Source organism: Sturnira hondurensis, unplaced genomic scaffold (assembly GCF_014824575.4).
Source record: "Sturnira hondurensis isolate 20B ecotype Veracruz unplaced genomic scaffold, ASM1482457v3 Scaffold0014384, whole genome shotgun sequence".
In the NCBI taxonomy this organism is placed as follows: domain Eukaryota; kingdom Metazoa; phylum Chordata; class Mammalia; order Chiroptera; family Phyllostomidae; genus Sturnira; species Sturnira hondurensis.
In genome coordinates this window covers 35,058,535-35,077,381 of record NW_028087015.1, presented here as the reverse complement: position 1 = coordinate 35,077,381, position 18,847 = coordinate 35,058,535, and the positions used below count along the sequence as shown (strand labels likewise).

Below are 18,847 nucleotides of genomic sequence, written 5' to 3'. Positions count from 1 at the left end.
TGTGTGTCGGCTGGCTCTGACACTGGGTTTACTCTCAGGGCCGTGCGTCGTTCTTCAGAGCCCGTTTCCTTTCAGCTCCAGAGCGTCAGCACCAGGGCAACTGCCGCTTGAATCACATTTGACGGCGTTGGTAAATCCTGTGCTAGGGAACGGGATGATGGCTTTGCCTCATTAAACGTGCAGCAGGCGGAGGGAGACAGATGGCAGGGTGAGGGAGAGAGGACTCACAGGTCTTTAAAACACCTCGTCTGGAAGGTGTCTCGTAGCAGAGTGGTGAATGATGTCCTCAGTTGGTAATAGTCACAAGTCCATGTAAGTTCTCTTCCTTGTTAAGCATGTTTCAGCTGATATCATAGCTGGGCATAGGACATATTTTTATTTCTACTTACTTTTTTCTTATGAAGTACTACATATTACAAAATAGTATCTTTTTAAAAAAGATTTTATTTATCTTTTGAGGGGAAGGGAAGGAGAGAGGGAGAGAAATATCAATGTATGGTTGCCTCTCGTGCGTCCCCTGCTGGGAACTGGCCTGCAACCCAGGCATGTGCCCTGACTGGGAATCAAACCATGATTGTGTGGTTCACAGGCCCGCACTCAATCCACTGAGCTACACCAGCCAGGGCCAAAATAGTATCTTTATAAGAGATTGGTATTTTACGAATGTATAACACAAACAAAATTGTGTCTAATGCATATGAAATATTTAAGCATAATCGAATATGTTCCTATAAAAAGATAACTTAAAATTTATATTTTGCAAATAAACTCATGCCATTCTGTACGAATTTGAATGCTGTCCTCTGGCTGTCCTGAGAGGGCAGCTCCCTAAATTTTTTTCTCGATAGAATTAGTGAAGTTAGAATGCTTGACAGAAATGTACTTTGTGGTCCCTTTTGTCCCTTTGATGTGGGCAGAAATGTTTGCAAGTATCAATGCATTTTGAAACTTACTTTGATATATTAATCATATATATGATCTTTTAAACAGCTTTAGTGAGTTTTAATTCACATACCATATATAGTTTATACAATAACTGTTAAAGTGTACAATGCAGCGTTTTCTAGAGCATTCACGGGACTGTAGAAGCACCATCCCAATCTGATTTCAGAGTGTTTCCATCTCCATCCTGTGTCCATTCGTACCCACTCCCCTCCCCCTCAGCGTGGATCCTGTAATGGACTGTTCTGCCCGTCCCTTGGTCTCTGTGGGCCCTCAGTCCTGTCTGAGGATTCCGTGTCGTCCCACCGCCCTGTTTTACTGTGTCTGGTTTCGTGTCCTCGGCACAGCTGGGCCTAGTACAGGGCTGGTCTAGACAAGGGTCCAGACCCTGGTCAAAGGTGGGAGTGAAGGATGTCTGCCTGCTCGCTGGAAATTAGTGAGCATGGTGATTTTTCCACCTTTTTCATCCCAAGTTGTGACCATCGTAAGGAGAGCACTGTGGCTTTTGAGGGGACCCTGTCATGTCTCTGTTTGCCAGCTGTTACTTTGGATAATCTCTTAAAGTGATAAATTTTTTAAGGTAGCGATGTTATTTCTCTGCTGTACCATCTGCAGCTTAAATTTCCCAAAAGGACAAAGGAAGTTATAGTTTTTCACTCTAGTATTTCTTTTCAAAGTTTTATTGAGATATTTTCATTGGACACATCTCTAGAACTTTGAAGAAACGTGTCTGTTTGTGTAAATATATATGTTATGTTATAGGTATGTATATAATATATATATTTTTGTTAATACAAAGAGTGAAATGGGATTCCACTTTCTCTTTCTCCAAACCGATGCTCCCGTCTCCTTTTTGATCCCGTATTGCCATTTATGTTGAGTAAAGCCACGGAACTGGCTGCAAAGGCCCCGTACGATGTCGGCTGAGCTCGGCCTGTTTGCTCTTCTCGCTCACGTTCACGGTGCCCCCCACGTGATGGCTCCAGTGTCCCTGGGGCTTCAAACACGTAGGGTTTCTTCCTGCTCGTCCTCTCCTCCTGCTGGCGGCTCAGGGAGAAGAGCCGCCCTCTCTTCCTGCCCTGTTCGGCCATTCAGACATTTCATCTCTTTGAAGCCAGTGGTATCTCCATCTGGACTGGAGTATTTCCATTTTCTGTGAAATTACTAAGCATGTTAGCTGTATGTTATTTCTCCTATCTAGAGTAAATATTCCTTGAGTCCGTGGACCCTGAGCTATTTAAGATTCCCCTCCACGACCTGCCCTGTGCCACGTTTAGCAGCCGCCTTTCCACCAGGTGGCCTTTAGGAATTACTCGCTCACTGAATCTTGTGGGTGGAGTTCAGGGCAGCGCAATGAATTCGGGTCAAAAGCCAGACACAGCCTTACCTGATTAGTGTTGAAAGTTTTTCTGGTTCTGGTAGGCGTTTTCCTCTTTCTGCTTCAGATACCTTTAGGTGTCTCTTTTGAAAACATTTAATTTGCCAGTTACTTTCACAGCATTTTATGTGTTCATTCACTATATAAAATATGCTTTTCTTTGTGAAGGCATCATTTTTCCCTGAAGTAAGAAATAGGAGAAACATACTGAAAAGTGGTAGGAAAGGATGGGGGCCAAAGTGCCCCACACTCATCTCTCCTGCTTGGCTGCACGAGCAGCTTGGGGATCCGACGGGGCCAACGCTGCTTCCTTTTATCGGGCAGTATGGACAGTTTGCCACTTTGTTGGTTTGGGAACATCCGTTTAATCTTCTAACAGCGACAGCATCTTCAGAGCTTCGGTACTCATGACACTAAAACCCACACAGGTTCCGAAGCATCGTCGAGCGTGGTGTGGACTTGCCCCCGATAACAATGAATTCACTTCTGTTTCCGACAGATGAATGATGGACCGCTCTGCAAATGCAGCGCAAAAGCCAGGCGCACAGGAATTAGACACAGCATTTATCCCGGAGAAGAGGTAACTGGTTTGGGTTATTATATTTGTAGGCTCTGAGCAGCCAGAAGTAGACAGATGCTGTTGCTGTTTTTCCCCCCAAATGAAATAATACCATTGAAAGAGTCATTTCATATTTCCTAATAGTCTCCATTACTGATAACTGAAGAAGGAAAGAACTTGGGTTTGGATTTGGAGTCAGGGATATTGGCAGGAGACCATAAAAAGTTTTGGAAGTTTCCTTATTTAAAGTAGGCGTCTTTAAGTTGGTTTTTGTTACATTAAAACTGTACATATTGTATTATTTTTCTCATGTTTTTATCACAATTGGTTGTGAATTAGCCCGGAGGAATGATCTCAACAGCTGCTACGAGGCACATGTCCTCTCTTCCTTGGGGGACACTGGCTCCGCCGTTGTCTTTGTTGGTCTCTGTTAGTCCGTTGTCCCCACTGCACGGAGCGTCACGTGGGTGTTCCAGCTCTGCCCCGGCCCCTGCTCCGTCAGGACACTCCAGTCTGTTTGACTGGTTGAGTCGAATATTTTTACATGTTAGAGTTGTACATAACTACTCCCTTTCAATTATTTTCTCTCATTTCCCCCATTACCTTTTATGTCTATAAATTATCCTTGTTAATCCAAGGATTGCCACTTTATGATTCAGCATTATATGTGTAAACACAGTGTATGTAAATCCTTAATTTCTGTGTAAAACTTGTTTGAGGCCATAACAACAATTGCAGTAAAGACTGCGAGACGATGATGGATACTTTGAGCTGCTTGCCCCATTTTACCTCATTTGTCTTTGAAAATTGGCAAGTGCAGCAAGGAACTGTGGGGCAGGTGCGCACCTCGTGGGTGTCCGCACGTGGGCCTCAGGCCGGGATCTCTGAGAGCAGGTGCTGCGGTGTCGTGTGGGGTGTGGGACGTTTAAGGGGAATCGGGCAGGAGGCAGGACTGAGCAGAGAGTGGCCCCCCTGTGTCAGGCCCCTGAAGCCTGGCTTGTTGGGGTTGCCTGCTTTGAGCCGGAATGTCCTTCGTACCCCCATCTCCCTCTGTCCCTAGAGGAGGCAGCCCCATGAGGCGTGTGCTTTGGGAAGGGGGCTCTGCAGCGGAGCCTGACCCTGAAGGAGCCAACGGCTGCAGGCTCTCTGCCAACCCTAACCCCACAGCCGGGCAGCGGACTCTGAGAAGGGAGATCTGGGTGGACGGTGGTTACGGCCGAGGACCTGCGGGCAGAGCCGTACGCAGAGTGTGTGTTTACTCCTGTGAGAGTGAACTTTGGCCCTTTCAAGGTGGACGGGGCCTATGTGGTCAGCTTCCTACCAAGCGGCAGGTCGGTCTCCTCAGGGAATGTGCCATGTCGGGGGCCCAGCACTGGTCGTGTAGGCGGCTGGTTGGACCTTCTGCAGTGGCAGTTAGCTACTTTGGCCTTGTGCGTGTGTCCATGCCATTGGGCTTATGTGGAGACCCCGTCTGTGCTACTGTGGCCACTTCGTTTGCGTGCCCATCCCTCAACTCCGGTGGCTGATGACCGAGGCCAGCTGACGCTGTCTGGCCGACTTGGTGGCTTGGAACCTCTTCTGTGGTGGGTGCTCTCCAGTGGACACCCACATGTCCTGTAGAGGTGTGCTCACTCCCATGTGTCCACCCGGGAGCCTCTGGCCCAAGACCTTCTCATCCCTGATCTTCCCGTCTTTCTCCCTTTAGGCCTCTGACCAGCTGGCATGGCCACATGCTTCTGCCGTGAGTCCCATCTATGTTCTAACCTCAGGCTGCTTCTCTTTCCACACAAAGTGGACGACCAGGTCCACCGCCGGAAACAGCCCGTTGGGAGGATTTTCCCTCATCACCGTCTTCCAAAGCCATCCGGGCATGAGGCTGCGGCACAGCCTGGTTTCGGCTCGTACCCCTTCCTGACGGAGCCATTGCAATCCAAGCCCGGGCCTTCCCTCTGCTTCTGTCCTCCCCCCCTTAGTCATCAGCTGCCCGAGGGGTGCAGGGGCGACAGCCGTGGCCCATCTGCTCATGCAGCTTGGTTGTGCCCCGGCTCCTGCGTGTGCTTGATTCTGGATGTAGCACCTCCCATGTTCTGATGGGTCGTTTCTGGTCCCCCCCAAACGCATGCCTGGGCGGGGCTGACAGCCCAGCTTGTGGTGGGCGGTACCAGCTGCATGTCCGTTTGCTGTCCCTGGGTCTGCCTTCGTTGTCTGCCAGGGCCCGGTAGCACACCAGGGGTTGTTTTTCGAAGGCATGTAATTCTTCACTCTAGATGGCGTGGCTTTGCTCCAGAACCCTGGAGGCCGGATGGTGATTCCCCCAGTGCAGCCACAAACTTCTCTCAGCATCTCTCCCGTCAGGCAATTCACTGAACTGTAGGGCCCCCACAGCAGGGCTGCCGGCATCACGGCTCAGAAGCGCGGAGGCCTTCCTCACCTGGCCCGGGCTCCGAGCTGGCAGCCTCTTGCACCTCTCTGTGAGTGGGCCGTATCCCTCGGTGGGGTTACGCTGCCTCCCAAACCCGAAGAGGCCCATTTGACGGAGGATGAATTAATTTGTCTTCTTCTTTGGATAGATTTCTTGGTACTCCCCAGACAGCTGACTCCCGACAATGGTGTCGCTGTGCCAGGCCCCCGATTCTTTGTACAGTTTATCTCCCCGTGCGGGACATGTGTTTACTTAGGCTTTTAGCTTGATCAACATAGTAACGTGAAAGGTGCAGTGGAGCAGTATAATGTTCTACAGTGTGTCCAGAAGGTCAGGAGCTTTCAATGTGTTCTGACAGTGAGTGGGGGAGTTAATGTAGGCTGGTGGCAAAACCATAAATGTCTGCTCCACGTGAACGTGAGTCGTTTCTGGTCCTTACTCTGATGGGGGAGGAAATGAATACAGTCAGCAAATCAGTTGCCGTGTATTTTGTACCTGAGGTCTTCTTAATCTGCTCTAACTAAGCTAAAACACCTGGCATAGCGGGGGTTATCGGAGCTACTACCTGGCTGAGCTTGTGGTAGTCTGTGGTCATCTTCCAGGGTCCATTTAGTTTCTCTAGAAGCCAGGTTGGTGAATTAAACAGAGATGTGATAGGGACCATTACCACGTGTGGTTCAGATCCTTAAAGGTGGCACTACCCCCCCTCCCCCACCCCCACAGAACGATACTGCTTTTGATGCCCAGGTTGGGGCTGGGGGTGGTAATTTCAGTGGCTTTTGCTTGACCTTTCCCATTGTGATGGCTCTCAACCCACAGATCAGTGACCCAGGTTGGGGTGGTACCATCAGCCAATTTCATTATTCCAGTGGTACCTTTGGGGACCAGGGAAATGACCGCTAGGTGGGTTTGTGGACTGAGTGGACGCACTGTAAGCCAGACCTTGATGAAGACTTTGTTCACCACTGCGGCCCCATGTTTTCCACTCCACCAGAGGCACCAGGATGGTGCATCCGGGCTCTGAGAATTGGTGTGATTCAGGTGCTATGTCCAGCACTCCTTGACCGTCTGGGCTTCCTCTTCTCCAGTGTACTGTCCCCTGGGTAGATAGCCATGGACCCCTGGGGGAAGGACAGGGTTGTCATGCACAGTTGTGGTGCTGTAAGGCATCCTGGGAGCTGGCCACCTCTTCAGACAAGGAATCCTGACTTTAGTGGAGCAATCTACCTCCAGCCACTTGGCTGTCACTCGTGGTTTCTTCTGTTGGTACAAACTACATGGTACTCATTCAGCTGCCTGTTTATGTTCTGCCCAAGGACACAGTTCTTTTGACTGCATCCAGGACTCTTGTGTGCCAGACTCCCTGGGCTGCCACTTATTTATCTATTTATTTATTTATATTTTTATTGTTGTTCAAGGACAGTTTTCTGTCTTTTCCCCCCAGCCCTCCCCAACTCCCTCTCATTTCCACCCCCACCCCCTTAGTTATTGTCCATATGTCCTTTATGCTTGTCCCTGCAAACCCTTCACCCTTTTCCCCTGAAATTCCCTCCCCTCTCTCCTCTGGCCACTTTGAGCTTGCTGGTTGTAATAATTGTGTGACCTGGCTTCTAACGGCCCTCTAATGACGCATCTCTGGCTTCTCTGGGTTCAGAGTCCTGTCATACCGGCTGCTGTCAGCAAGCTGTGCTCTGTGCCAGTCTCTCTTCCAGCCAGCCCTGACTGCAGAGAAAGCCACTGATCTTCCTAGCAATGCTGGTGGCCCTGCACCTACACATGCCTTTTTGTCCTAGTAACTGCCCTGACCTCTGGGTCTTGCCATGGAGTATGATTATTGAGTATATTTTTCAGTCATAGATATTATAGCCATTCCAGTACACCCACTTTCTTGAGTCTTCACATTCCTTCCTCCTCTGCCTGTCATGACAGTTTGGGTATTTTAACTTTACTCTGTGTGGGCCTTCCCATTTTCATGCTTTTAGGAGGCATCCTCGCAGGAAGTTCCCAGCATTTCCTGCCATCCCCGACTCCTGAATGCTCCCAAGTCAGTCAAGTCTTCCTTAACCAATTTTATGTTCTGCCTCTTTGGGTCCCGCACTCTCAGCACCCGGTCCTGTGCAGACTCCTGCTGTTGGCACGTGCTGGCTAGTCCGTACAGCTCCTTGGGGTGTAAGCTCTCCTCCCAGCATCTCCCCAGTGGGGTTATGCTGTGAAATGACTCTAATTAAGGACTGTTGGTGAGGAGGGGAGACTGATTGGGAATTGGGGTGGGGGTGAGGGGTGCAGATGTTTTCGGCTCTCTAATCTTGGCACTAATAGACCTGCCTTTAAGAACCAGCCACTCCGAGTTAGATAAGCCTTGGGCTTTGTCCTGCTTTGCTCTGACCTATCAATGCCAATGATAAGAGCTTCTTCGTGTGCCTCCAGCAGGCTGCTCTGGCTTTCATATCTGGCTTTCAGTTGCCTTTCTCCTCTGCTGTTCATTTTCGTAGAGCCTCACCTGGGAACTTGTTAGATTCCTGGTCTGTGCCAGCTGCTGATACAAACTCTGGAGGTGGGCATCAGGCAGTGTGGGATTGGCAAGCCCTTTAGGTGATTGAAAGGCGCACTAACGTTTGAGGAACATGGTGGAGTGTGAGTGGTGCTTTGCAGTCACCGTCCATCCCACCTTCCTTCCTGCTCCCATTCTTTCATGGTCTTACACGCCTGTCTCCACTGGTAGAGCCTCGCAGGTCACCATCTTTAAAGTCTCAGGTGGTGTGCCATCTGGTGCCAAGGGCTCTGTGCCTCACCTACCCCCACCCCACAAAGATGGGGTCCTTGTTGCCAGTCGGGTGGTGAGTGATTTATCTCTAAAATGCCCCCTTCTCCTGCTTTCTTGGATCGCTCTCAGTACCAGCTGTCCCACATTGGATGGGAATGTCCCACATTGGATGGGAATGTCCCACATTGGATGGGAATGTCCCACATTCCAGAGCAGATGCTGAGATGGAGTTTGGGGCACATGATGTTTCTGTGGGATCTTCTCCTGTGAAAGGAAGAGGGAGGAAGCAGGACTGGGTGGCGGGATTGATCGAACCACGAGTCAGCCCAACAGAGCCCCATCAGCCGAGGGGTGAGTAGTGCCCCTTGAATGGGGTGCGATGGCCGGGCCTTCACACCTCTGCCCGCCCGGAGCCTCGGCTGTCCGCTCTCTCCTCGGTGGGCAGCACGGCTTCCCTGCCAGCGGTGGACACACCCCTGTCCCAGCGTGACCGCGATTCCAGCGATGCTTCCTCTGCGGCTGTTCAGCTTCCCGACTGAAGCCCCTGCCGATCCTGTTCCACCGCCTCTCCCGCTTCCTTCTCTCCTGTCCCTTCTCTTTCTGCTCAGCGTGTTTAATCTTTTCACCGTTCCTCCCACCCCCATGGAAACCCACTGCTAATCCTTCTGAAATGATTTTTCCTGCCTTTTCTTTTTCCAGTGTGTTGGGAGTTCAGCCAAAGCTTAATTATTGTGTTATTTTACAAAAAAAGGAAGATAGGCATGTAATTTTAGACTTAGGAAGGTTTTTATGTTGTCCAAACCTGTCCTATTGCACACGGAGAAATGAATTCGATACTGGGGACCAGCCAGCCCTTTTTCTTTATCTAGTTAGTGGTAAAGTGAATGCCGTTCTTTCCTACCAGCCTGTGAAGGAACACACAGAAACCTCTTTTGTCAGATGTGGAGCTAGGAAGCACAGTCTATTTTTAAATAAAAATACTTTGCTAATTTACTTCTAATCTCACTTTTGTTTTTCCCCCAGGCCATCAAGCCCTGCCGCCCCATGACCAACAACGCAGGCAGGCTCTTCCACTATCGAATCACCGTCTCCCCTCCCACCAACTTTTTAGTGAGTTCCTGGTTCCTGACAAAATCAGATTTCATTTATTTTAGAATGTAAATAAGACTGAATGTGTGTGAATAGGTTAAAACATAAATAGACTAAGTAGTGATTCAGTTCTTAAATGTTCTTTTAAATATCCTGTTTTCATGTTGATAAAGTTGGCCTTTATCCTAATGACTTTTGCTTTCTTTCTGTACTACTTCTGCTACCTTTTTCATTCATATTGTTGGTACCACATAAGAGCCCGAATTAGGGAGCTGTGGAGTTGGGAGAATGTGTAGAACACATTTGCATCTGTTAAAAATCAGCAAATAGCTTATATGTCATCTAGTGACCCAGACGAGGAAATCTGTTATATTTATGACAGTAATAATAATATTAATTTTTGTTGATTGTGGTATTGGGCACTATTCTAAGTATTTGCTAAGTATTTGACGTGTATTAACTTATTTCTCACAACAAAACGATGAAGCAGATACTGTCTGCCTTGTACAGTGGGGACAGTAGTCCATATTTTACAGATGAGTGTGAGTAGCTTGCTCCAGATCACTCAGGTGGTAAGTGGCAGCGTGCGGCTGTGACCCTCGGTAGTCCGACATGTAGCACATGTCACTGTGCTGTATGCCTCTCACAGTGCGGAATGTGTTCCTTCTGGTCCCATGTACCATCAAGAGATTTCAATATCAAAATGGGATATAATTTATATACCTTAAAATTTACCCATTGCAGGTGTGTGTTTTATGGTTAGTCTTTTCACAGGATTGTGAGGCCAGCATCACAGTCTATTTTAGAGCATTTTCATCGTCCCCCAAAGAAACCCTGCACGTGGGAGCAGTCAGTTCTTGGCCACCCCCCGCCTTCAGCAGCTTCGCAGATGCTTTCTGTGTAGCGTTTGCCCACTCGCGATATTTCACATTAATGGGATCATGGAATATGATCCTAAATCTGAAATTTGGCTTCAGGTTTCACTTAGTGGGTTTTTAAGATTCATCCACGTTGTAACGTGCAATGCTATTCTTTTTTATGGCCAAATGATATTTCATTGTGTGGACATACCATATTTTATTTATCCACTCGTCAGTTGGTGAACATTTTGGTGGCCTCCACTTTTTGTCTGTTACGAAAAATGCCGCTGTGAGTGTTTGTGGACAAATTCTTGTGTGGATGTGTGTTTTCGTTTGCCTTGAGTATACACCTAGGACTGGAGTTGCTGGTCATTTGGTAACTATGTTAACAGTTCAACAGACTACCAAGTGTTTTCCAGAGTGGCTGTTCCATGATTATTTCATTAGGAGTTCTTTTTATTAAATTTAATTTAGACCAGCTTTGTTGAATTATTCAAATAGGAAATAACAGCAATATTGACAAAACAAATAATGTACATTTGGATGTTCTTTAGTCCTCTTCCTACCAAGTTCTTCATGTGTGCGTGTAAAATGTTTAAAAGAATGATGTTCAATACTGACGAGGAAAACATCTTTCAGGTTACAGCCTTCATGATTAGTTCCATATTGAGGATTAAAAACGGTGGATTATAAGAATGGCGCAAGGAGGAGTCTCTTAGGTGTACATCAGCATTTGTGTGTTTTAATTATGGATTCAGTTTTCAGATAATTAAAATCTTAGGCATTCTGCAGGGAGATTTGTTACGGCGTTTTGAGGGTTGGCTTACCCTCGGAGGGCAGAGGGCCACAGAGTGGGGCTGCAAGGCGGAGCCTCTGGCACCGGAGGCTGGGCGGAGCCTTCCTGGTTGTTGTTCACCTTGACTGTCCCGACTCCTCTGTGAGCTCTGAATCTGGTGTGCTGTTACCTTCTTCCAGTCAGGACCTCCACTGGTTCAGATGCACAGTTCAGTAAGGACAGGACTGGTAGTATTGTGGGATTAAATAAAACTAGGTCCTAGAAGACGAAGCCACATAGCATTTGTCTTTCTTCTTTATAGCCTCCGTAATAAACATTCTTGATCGTCTCAGTGTATAAATATTACTCATGCCAGACAATGCCACCTAAAATGGAACTTTTTTGTACAGTTCTCCCTGGTGTTTGAAAAAACATTAACTGAGTTTGTGGAGTGTTTACATTTTTCCTGCTTGGCTGCTTTGTGCCCTGATGCATTTCCGCTCGTGCAAATCACGGCATTATTTAACTCAGGCTTTGTGTTTCTGTTTGCTTTCAGACTGACAGGCCGACTGTTATTGAGTATGATGATCACGAGTACATCTTTGAGGGATTTTCGATGTTTGCACACGCCCCCCTGACCAATGTAAGTATGTGCTCGTTGGCTGGCACTCTCTGTCCCTGTACCCTTTCCTTGCCTGCCTCCCCTCAGAATAAATTTCTTTTCACCTGACTTCTAAGTAACATTTACTTTGTGTCCCTGTGCATGAGCTGCAGGAAGTCTTTGGCAGTGCGTGTCAGGTGGGAGTGTGACGTGTGCTAATGAATCACAGGTTTGGTCCACATTAAATGGTGCAAGGAAACGTGTCAGAATAACCTTTTGAGAGTGTGAAAGATTGAAAAAGAAGGATAAACTGTGGAGTAACGTGTCAAAGCTATTTTGGGTTGGGTGTCCTTCAAAAGAAGGTTGGAAAGTTTTAAGGAGAAACTACTCTTTAGTCTCTGAACAATAGAACAAGAAATATAACTGGTTTAGGACATCAGGAGCCTGAATTAATTTCGTACAGTTTTCTGCTTTTGAATCCCGGGAATATATCTTCTTTAAGAGACTTTGTCTGACACACAGATCTATGATATTTCTATACAGGTATTAAGGTTGCTGTGTCAGGAATTGGTTCAAATGGAAGTTCTGTATCTATGAGTCAAAATCTTGGTCTCCAAGCTGGCAGCCTTGGGGATTGTCTTACTTATTTGTACTCCAGTTGGACATCGAGTGAATTTGCTGGCAGCTCAGGAAGAGGTCTATGCCCAGGAAGAGACTTTGCCCAGTCTAGACATCGAAACTTAGATATGCAACTTAATGAATTATAGCTGTGGTGTGTCCGCATTGAAGTGGAATGTTTCTAATTCTTTCTGGTTTGGTTGCAATAAATTACACATGCAGTTTGAGAAGCTATTTTAGTGTTCTGTTAATTTAAAACTTGAAATGCTGATCCTTTGGAGAGTAAAGATTCAGGTTTTTGGCAAACTTTGTTCCTTCTCTCATTCTCTTTTTCTTTATAAGTGGACATGATTCCACAGTGAGGCTAGTTTAAAACAAATTGTTTTTTTTTAATGAGATTATTTTTATTCCATAGTGTATTTTATCCTAGACAGAGTGGTTTGAGAAGATATTAAACCATAAATGTAAAAATAAAACCATTTGATAATACATACCCCATTTACCTTCAGGGTGGACCATAATGGAGAAGGGGATGTCATATTGAACTATTTTCTGAGGTCTCATTGATACATAACATTGTATTAGTTTCAGGGACACAATGTAATGATTCGGTGTTTATATTTATTGTGAAACGATCAAAGCAGTAAGTCCAGTTAGCATTTGTCACTTTGCATAGTTACAGAATTTTATGTAGCACTGTTTTCTTAAAGATTTTATTTATTTGTTTTTAGAGAGAAGGGAAGGGAAAGAGAAAGAGTGGGAGAGAAACATCAGTGTGTGGTTGTCTCTCCTGTGGCCCCCACTGGGGACCTGGCCTGCAACCCAGGCATGTGCCTTGGTGGGGAATCGAACCAGCAACCCTTTGGTTCGCAGGCCTGCACTCAGTCCACTGAGCCACAGCAGCCAGGGTGGACTAATTTTAAGCAGTCTGTGTGGAAATGCACTGGGAGGTTTTGGGGTTTTGTGGGTTTTGTTGTCTTCATGTAATGACTCTGTTCGGCCCTCAGACCCTCCGTTACACCGCGTCCAGCCCTGCAGTAGGGAAGGCTCTCAGAAGGCCCCAGTCTGGCTTCCCCGCCGTGATGTGCTTCTCTCTTTTCTCCCCCTTGGAGGGTTTGCAGCTACGGATAATGTAGTTACCGTGAAAGTATTTAACAATACCTGTCATCTGATTTTTTGGACACCCTAGACGTAGCCTAGGTCTTAGGTGAACTTTTAGGACATCACCTCGTTCAGAGCAGGAGAATGGTTTGGCTTTACAGAGACACATTGATGTGTTCCACTCACTCTCTGTGTGATTGACTTTTCAGTCTTTCTAAGGCCTGATTTCTCTTAGGGCTATTAGTTTTAGCAATAGGCTTTAAAAAAAAACATTGGATGACACATGAAAAGTATTTATCATACAGAGCTTGGCATAACAATAAATATCTCACTTCTCATTTTGGGAAAGATGTCTGACAGCCTGGATTTGCGTCTTTCTTCTAATTCTGTGTTTTTTGTTTTTTTTTAAACTAATTCTTAATATTTATGTGACCTTGGACAAGTGATTCTTTGAGTGTTATTTCAATAAAATCCCTCAGCTTTGGCACTGAGAGGCCATTAATGCTAAATTAATTGCATTTGTTACTGTTATTATAAGATAAAATATAGGACTGAAAAATTCCTGGCTTCAGCATATATTTTATATAAAAATATTCAAGTTCTCCAAATTTGAGAACTTAACTCTGTAATGAGAAGATAAGCCCCATCATTTATGTTAGAGATGTTGATAAAATAAATCGAGTTTTAAGCTGAGTGTTGTACAGTTCATGGGGATTAGATCCATCAAAGGCCTCTTGAATTGGAAATAGCCTCCCAAGAAAAGGAATTATTAAATCACTTTGCTGATCTGATTCATTTTCTTGCTAGAGAGAGCACATCAGCAAGAACGGCATGCAAATGATTGTGACGTTAGAATCTCAACCAAATCTAGTTTTGACGAGTTCTTTTAAGGTCTGTTTGAATTGAAGTGGATTGAAAGCCTTGTTGGCTGAGTATAGAGCGTCGTGGGAGAATTTAATCCTTTTATGTAGTACGTATACTATTACTTATGATACCTGATATTACTAAGGTCTTTGACAACCTAACTGAAATGATAAAGATGTACATATTAGATTCGTGATACTTTATCCTGTCTTCACAGGAAGCCCTATCCCTCCCACCTTTATTGGCTTTCCGTTTCCACTGGCCCCCTGTCCTGATTTGGTCCCTTAGTGCCTGGAAGTAGTAGGGTTAGAATGTAGAAGTTTAGGGAGCGCGTTTTGCTTGGTATGGTGAAAGAGGATTTAGTATCAGTCAGTATCCGAAGATGTTTTAAGAAATGATGGTATTTGTATTGTTGATTAGCCAATGCAGCATCCAATCAACCGAGCTCCCGACGCGTAGGAAAATGACGGGTTCTCTTTGCGTCTTAGAGATGGAAGCTTGACTGGAGAAGCAGATCCTGCCTGTCCAGTGTACACATCTAAGGAGGGCCCTGGTGGTGTGGATGAGAGTTCAAAAGAAATGAAGTGTGTATGCGAGGAGAGGTCAAAGGAAGAATCCCCTGAAGTGATTTTTGTTGAAATGGTCTGGGGAAAGGATCGTGCTTGCATGTAGCACTCATGCGAGTTGCTTTTGCACTTGGTAGAAGGAGTCAAGTTCACACTTTTGCTCTTTCCCTGCCTGCCTCCCTAGTCTTCCCAAGGGCCCTGGTCCTTTTCTGTCCTGTGCATATTCTGATGCCCACCAAAGTGATACTTACATCTGTGATGTACGGCTCTGTGCTTCACACTTAAACTCATACTGCCTGTCGGGCACCTGTGTGAAACCGAACTCACCATCGTTCCCACACACTGCGTTTGAGTACTCAGGACACCCTGTGAATTTCTTTGTATTCATGTCATTGCCATGTGTCTGGTCACTTAGGCTGAAAACCTAGAAATTTTTCCTTAGTGTTTCTTCTCTTTTACTTCCATATCAGATCGGACACTGTGTATTTCAGTAACATCTCTCATGTTTAAAAAATTTCCCCTCCTTCCCAGTCTTCTCTTCATTTGGCTTCTGGACTGTTTCATTGGCTCCTAGTCTGATCTTCTGGTTTTCCTGCCTTGCTCTGCTCCAAACCATCCCCACACTGTTTACATAGCAACTCATCCAAAGTGTAATCTGAGAACCTCTTAGAGTGCTTGAATGACTTCTCACTGTCATAGGGTGAGCCCTGAGTCCTTAACATTATTTGTGAAATTTGTGTAATATGGTTCGTACTCTCTGGTCAAGCATCACCTTGCTTCTCTCCCTGCGTACTTTTCTTCTGAACAGCTAGATCACTTGTAATTCTCCCAGCTCCCTCTTGTTGGTCATGCTAGAAACTTAATATCTGCTCTTCCCCAACTTAGTTTTTCTGGCCTAGAAAAGCACTCCCCATCTTTGAAGACTCAACTCAAATGTTACCTTCTTTGGTTCTTTTGAACATTATAATCTCTGTTTGCATATTTGTTTTTTAATTGTACTTATAAGTTACATTGTATCGTGTTCTGTTGATACTTTCTTACAGTCCTTTCTTCCTCCTTTAGATCCTTACTTTTTAAAAAAAGCAGGAGCTGTGACTTATATTAGAGTAACTGTGAACCTAACATTGTCGTTAACAGAGAGTAGGTATTTAAAAAATATGAGTAATGCCCAAATTTGTAGCTCTCAGATCATTTTTAAATAAAGAAATAAAAAGAACTTAAAAAATGATAGTGGTCTTAGCATGTTGCTTCAGTTGACTTGAAATTCATACCACAAGAAGGTTGAGTATGGATCTCTTATTAAAATTAATTATGAATTTTACTTGAGTTAGCTATTATCCTTTAAAAAAATGAAAAACACCTAAGAACTAAATTTGATCTCTGAGAAAAAGATTTCCAGTAGATGGCATTATAAGACTATTTTTGTTTTTCCTACCATTCCTTTGACTGGTAGAATTAAAATTTGTTTCTTTCTAATTGCTATGGTTTGTAAAAGCGATTCCGTTGGTATAGAATCATCGTACGGACAGATCAAATGGCCAGAAAAGCCCACTTGACACCTCTCCGGGGCTCCCGAGTCTCGTTTTCCCCAGCTGGTCCGCCAAGCTGCTGCAGTGCACTCCACCCCCACTTCTGCTTCCTCCCTTCCTTCAAAAATATACTTATGGAAACTGTTGTATCTAGACACTAAGTTAGTGTCTGATGAGACGATGGTGAAACAGGACAGATTCGGATTTGTTTAACATGACTCTTTCTTCATTTCCCATGGACCTCGAGTATTACAACAGGTAATGTGTATGTGTATATATATGCACACACACACACTACTGGTTACCCAGCTAGTGGCTTAGACGGGGGTCTAGAGCAAGATTTTCGATTCACCAGCTGGCAGTTGCCTTGGGCACGGTGCCTTGGTTTCCTCCACTGTCCAAGGGGGTAGCGATGCACCTACCTCACGGGGTGGTTACATGAGTGACAGTATGCGAAGTGTCAGAACAGCGCCTGGCTCAGTACCTGCTGCCAGCGATCACTTTCATCACGCTTCCTTGTCGTCACTGCCGTGGTCACCCTTGCTCCGGGGACAGCCGGGCAGCATGACTTGTGTGCACATCAGTGACTTCGGAATTCCTGTGAGCTGTCAGCCCACTATCCCTGATCTGCCCAAAGAGTCAAAGTTCTGAACACTTTCAAAAAGCCAAGAAAAAGAAGCATTTCCGTGTGGTTTTATTAATTCTTTAGAGGCCATTTGTTTGGTTTTAATGGGTTCTTGTCATGTTTGTGTTGCTCATACAATTCGTTAAGCACCAACGTTATACAGGTTTCCTGTAGAGGCCGGGCCAGCTGGGTTCCTGCCATTAGAGCCAGCAGTCATGGTCAAGCTTCGTGGGCAGTGTTGTTAGCAGCTTAGATGAAGTGCGGCCTTCTCCTTTGGGTGACGGCCTTTCGGGTCAGGTGGAAGACGCGTGCGCCCCGGGAGTCTGCAGGACAGTGTTGCGGAACTGAGCCTCTCCTGTCGTTGCAGATTCCACTGTGTAAAGTAATCAGATTCAACATAGATTACACGATTCATTTCATCGAAGAGATGATGCCTGAGGTAAGGCAGATTATTTAACAGCTTTGCTCTTTTGTTTACTCCACACTTACGTCTTTAAAGCACTGAGCTTGGCCAGCTCTGGCTTGGCCCTAGGAATACCCCTGAAGTATGGGGTTCACTGTTGAAAGGGTCAGTGAGATACAGAGGGTTAAAATTCGGGACAGTTTTCAGCCTTGGAGTCCTTGTTTCACATCTGCTGATAGTAACTTCGCATTCGTTTCCAGCTTGTTCAGGGGATGGGGTTTGATTACTGGCAGTTACCAGAGGAAATTAGAATAGTGAAACCGAATCTGATAGCTGTTGAAGTAATCTTATTCATTATCTCCAACGACAAGATCAATGCTTGGTTCATTTTTCTTCCCATATATTTACATATTTTTCCTAATTGTTTTTCATTGCGGATGCTCAGCAGCAGATTTATCTAAATATATGCGAGAGGTTTAAAATTCCAAAGCAAGATTAATGTGAATCTCAGGATGATTCATTGCCTGATCTTGAATTTAGTGATGTCAACAAATCACACGGAGAAATAACAACTAGACAGCAAACAAGCTTGTGCACTTAACCTTGTGTTGGAGTTGGGGTCGATTTCCTGAGCTCCCGGCTCTTCTTGCGAACCTTGTTTAACAGTGTAGCTCAGTCACGGGCAGCTGAGCACCAGGGGGAATTGATAACCATGATACACGTGCTCAGCTTGCACCTGTTTCATTCAAAGCAAGTCCTAGTGATTCTACCTGTCTTTCAAAAAGAATTAAAGAGAGAGGGCCTCCCCTTCATTCTCTAGCTTAAAAGGGCTCTTTGCTTTCTTTTGATTTTTAAGGTCATAAGCCTTCATTTACTATTGTAGAGGTTTGTGACTTGGGGGTTATCTTACTCAGGGTGATTTATGAACCTGAGCCAACAAATAGGAGGAAGAATTATGAGACAAATCTTACTTGCATATATATCATCCGTTAAGCTTGTTTACTGGAGAAATTTTGGTACAAAGTTTTGTAGTTTTTCATAGCCCATTATTTGCCTTCGTTAAGAGTTTGACCTTTTTTGTCCCGAAAGGCCTCTGTTTACGATTGCTCTGTCGCAGTGACTCCGGGTGGGTTTGGGGGATCAGCGAGCAGGGCCGGGTGAGGGGCAGACCTATCAGAGCCTGTGGGTATGTGGGTGTGTAATTTGAATTAACAAAAAGTCCCCAGGAGATTCTGATTTTATAATTGGGTTAGAAAAACACGGCATAAAGAAGACTTTCATTTTTAAATTTCACCTCATTTCACTTACCTGTTGGCAAAGACTGAGTTTGCATTTTCTTGGGAACCCTAATGCCGCGGTTGCCTGCTTCATTTGTGTCTCGAGCCAGTGAGCTGTGATTTGTAGGGTGGTGGCCAGACGTTTTAGGAGATTACATGGTTTTCGTATAGTTTCAATAGACAACTTTTTAAGACACTTGAGTAGAACAAGTTGAACCTGTAGTTAATGTTGAGGTATATATTCACTGTTCTATGGTAATTCAATTTTGGTTTATTTTTCAGAATTTTTGTGTGAAGGGACTTGAGCTATTTTCATTATTCCTCTTCAGAGATATTTTGGAATTATACGACTGGAATCTTAAAGGTAAATAATAGGATTGAAAGACAAGCATAATGCTTCTAGAACGTTGTGCCCATGGAGGGGGCAGGGACATAGTTGCAGTTTGTATTATTATTCGGATACCCAGGGAGAAG

At 45.3% G+C, this 18,847-nt stretch overlaps 1 protein-coding gene across 5 annotated transcripts in view; it reads left to right on the top strand.

The window, feature by feature from the left end:
* The window catches only part of DROSHA (drosha ribonuclease III), a 108,051-nt gene that overhangs the window by 21,509 nt on the left and 67,695 nt on the right, over positions 1 to 18,847 (top strand). For all 5 annotated transcript variants that reach the window (XM_037063112.1, XM_037063113.1, XM_037063114.1 and 2 more), the window contains 5 exons: positions 2,820 to 2,900; positions 9,089 to 9,175; positions 11,346 to 11,432; positions 17,061 to 17,132; positions 18,656 to 18,737. In XM_037063112.1, the coding sequence (XP_036919007.1) occupies positions 2,820 to 2,900; positions 9,089 to 9,175; positions 11,346 to 11,432; positions 17,061 to 17,132; positions 18,656 to 18,737 (409 nt within the window). The remainder of the gene's footprint in view (positions 1 to 2,819; positions 2,901 to 9,088; positions 9,176 to 11,345; positions 11,433 to 17,060; positions 17,133 to 18,655; positions 18,738 to 18,847) is intronic.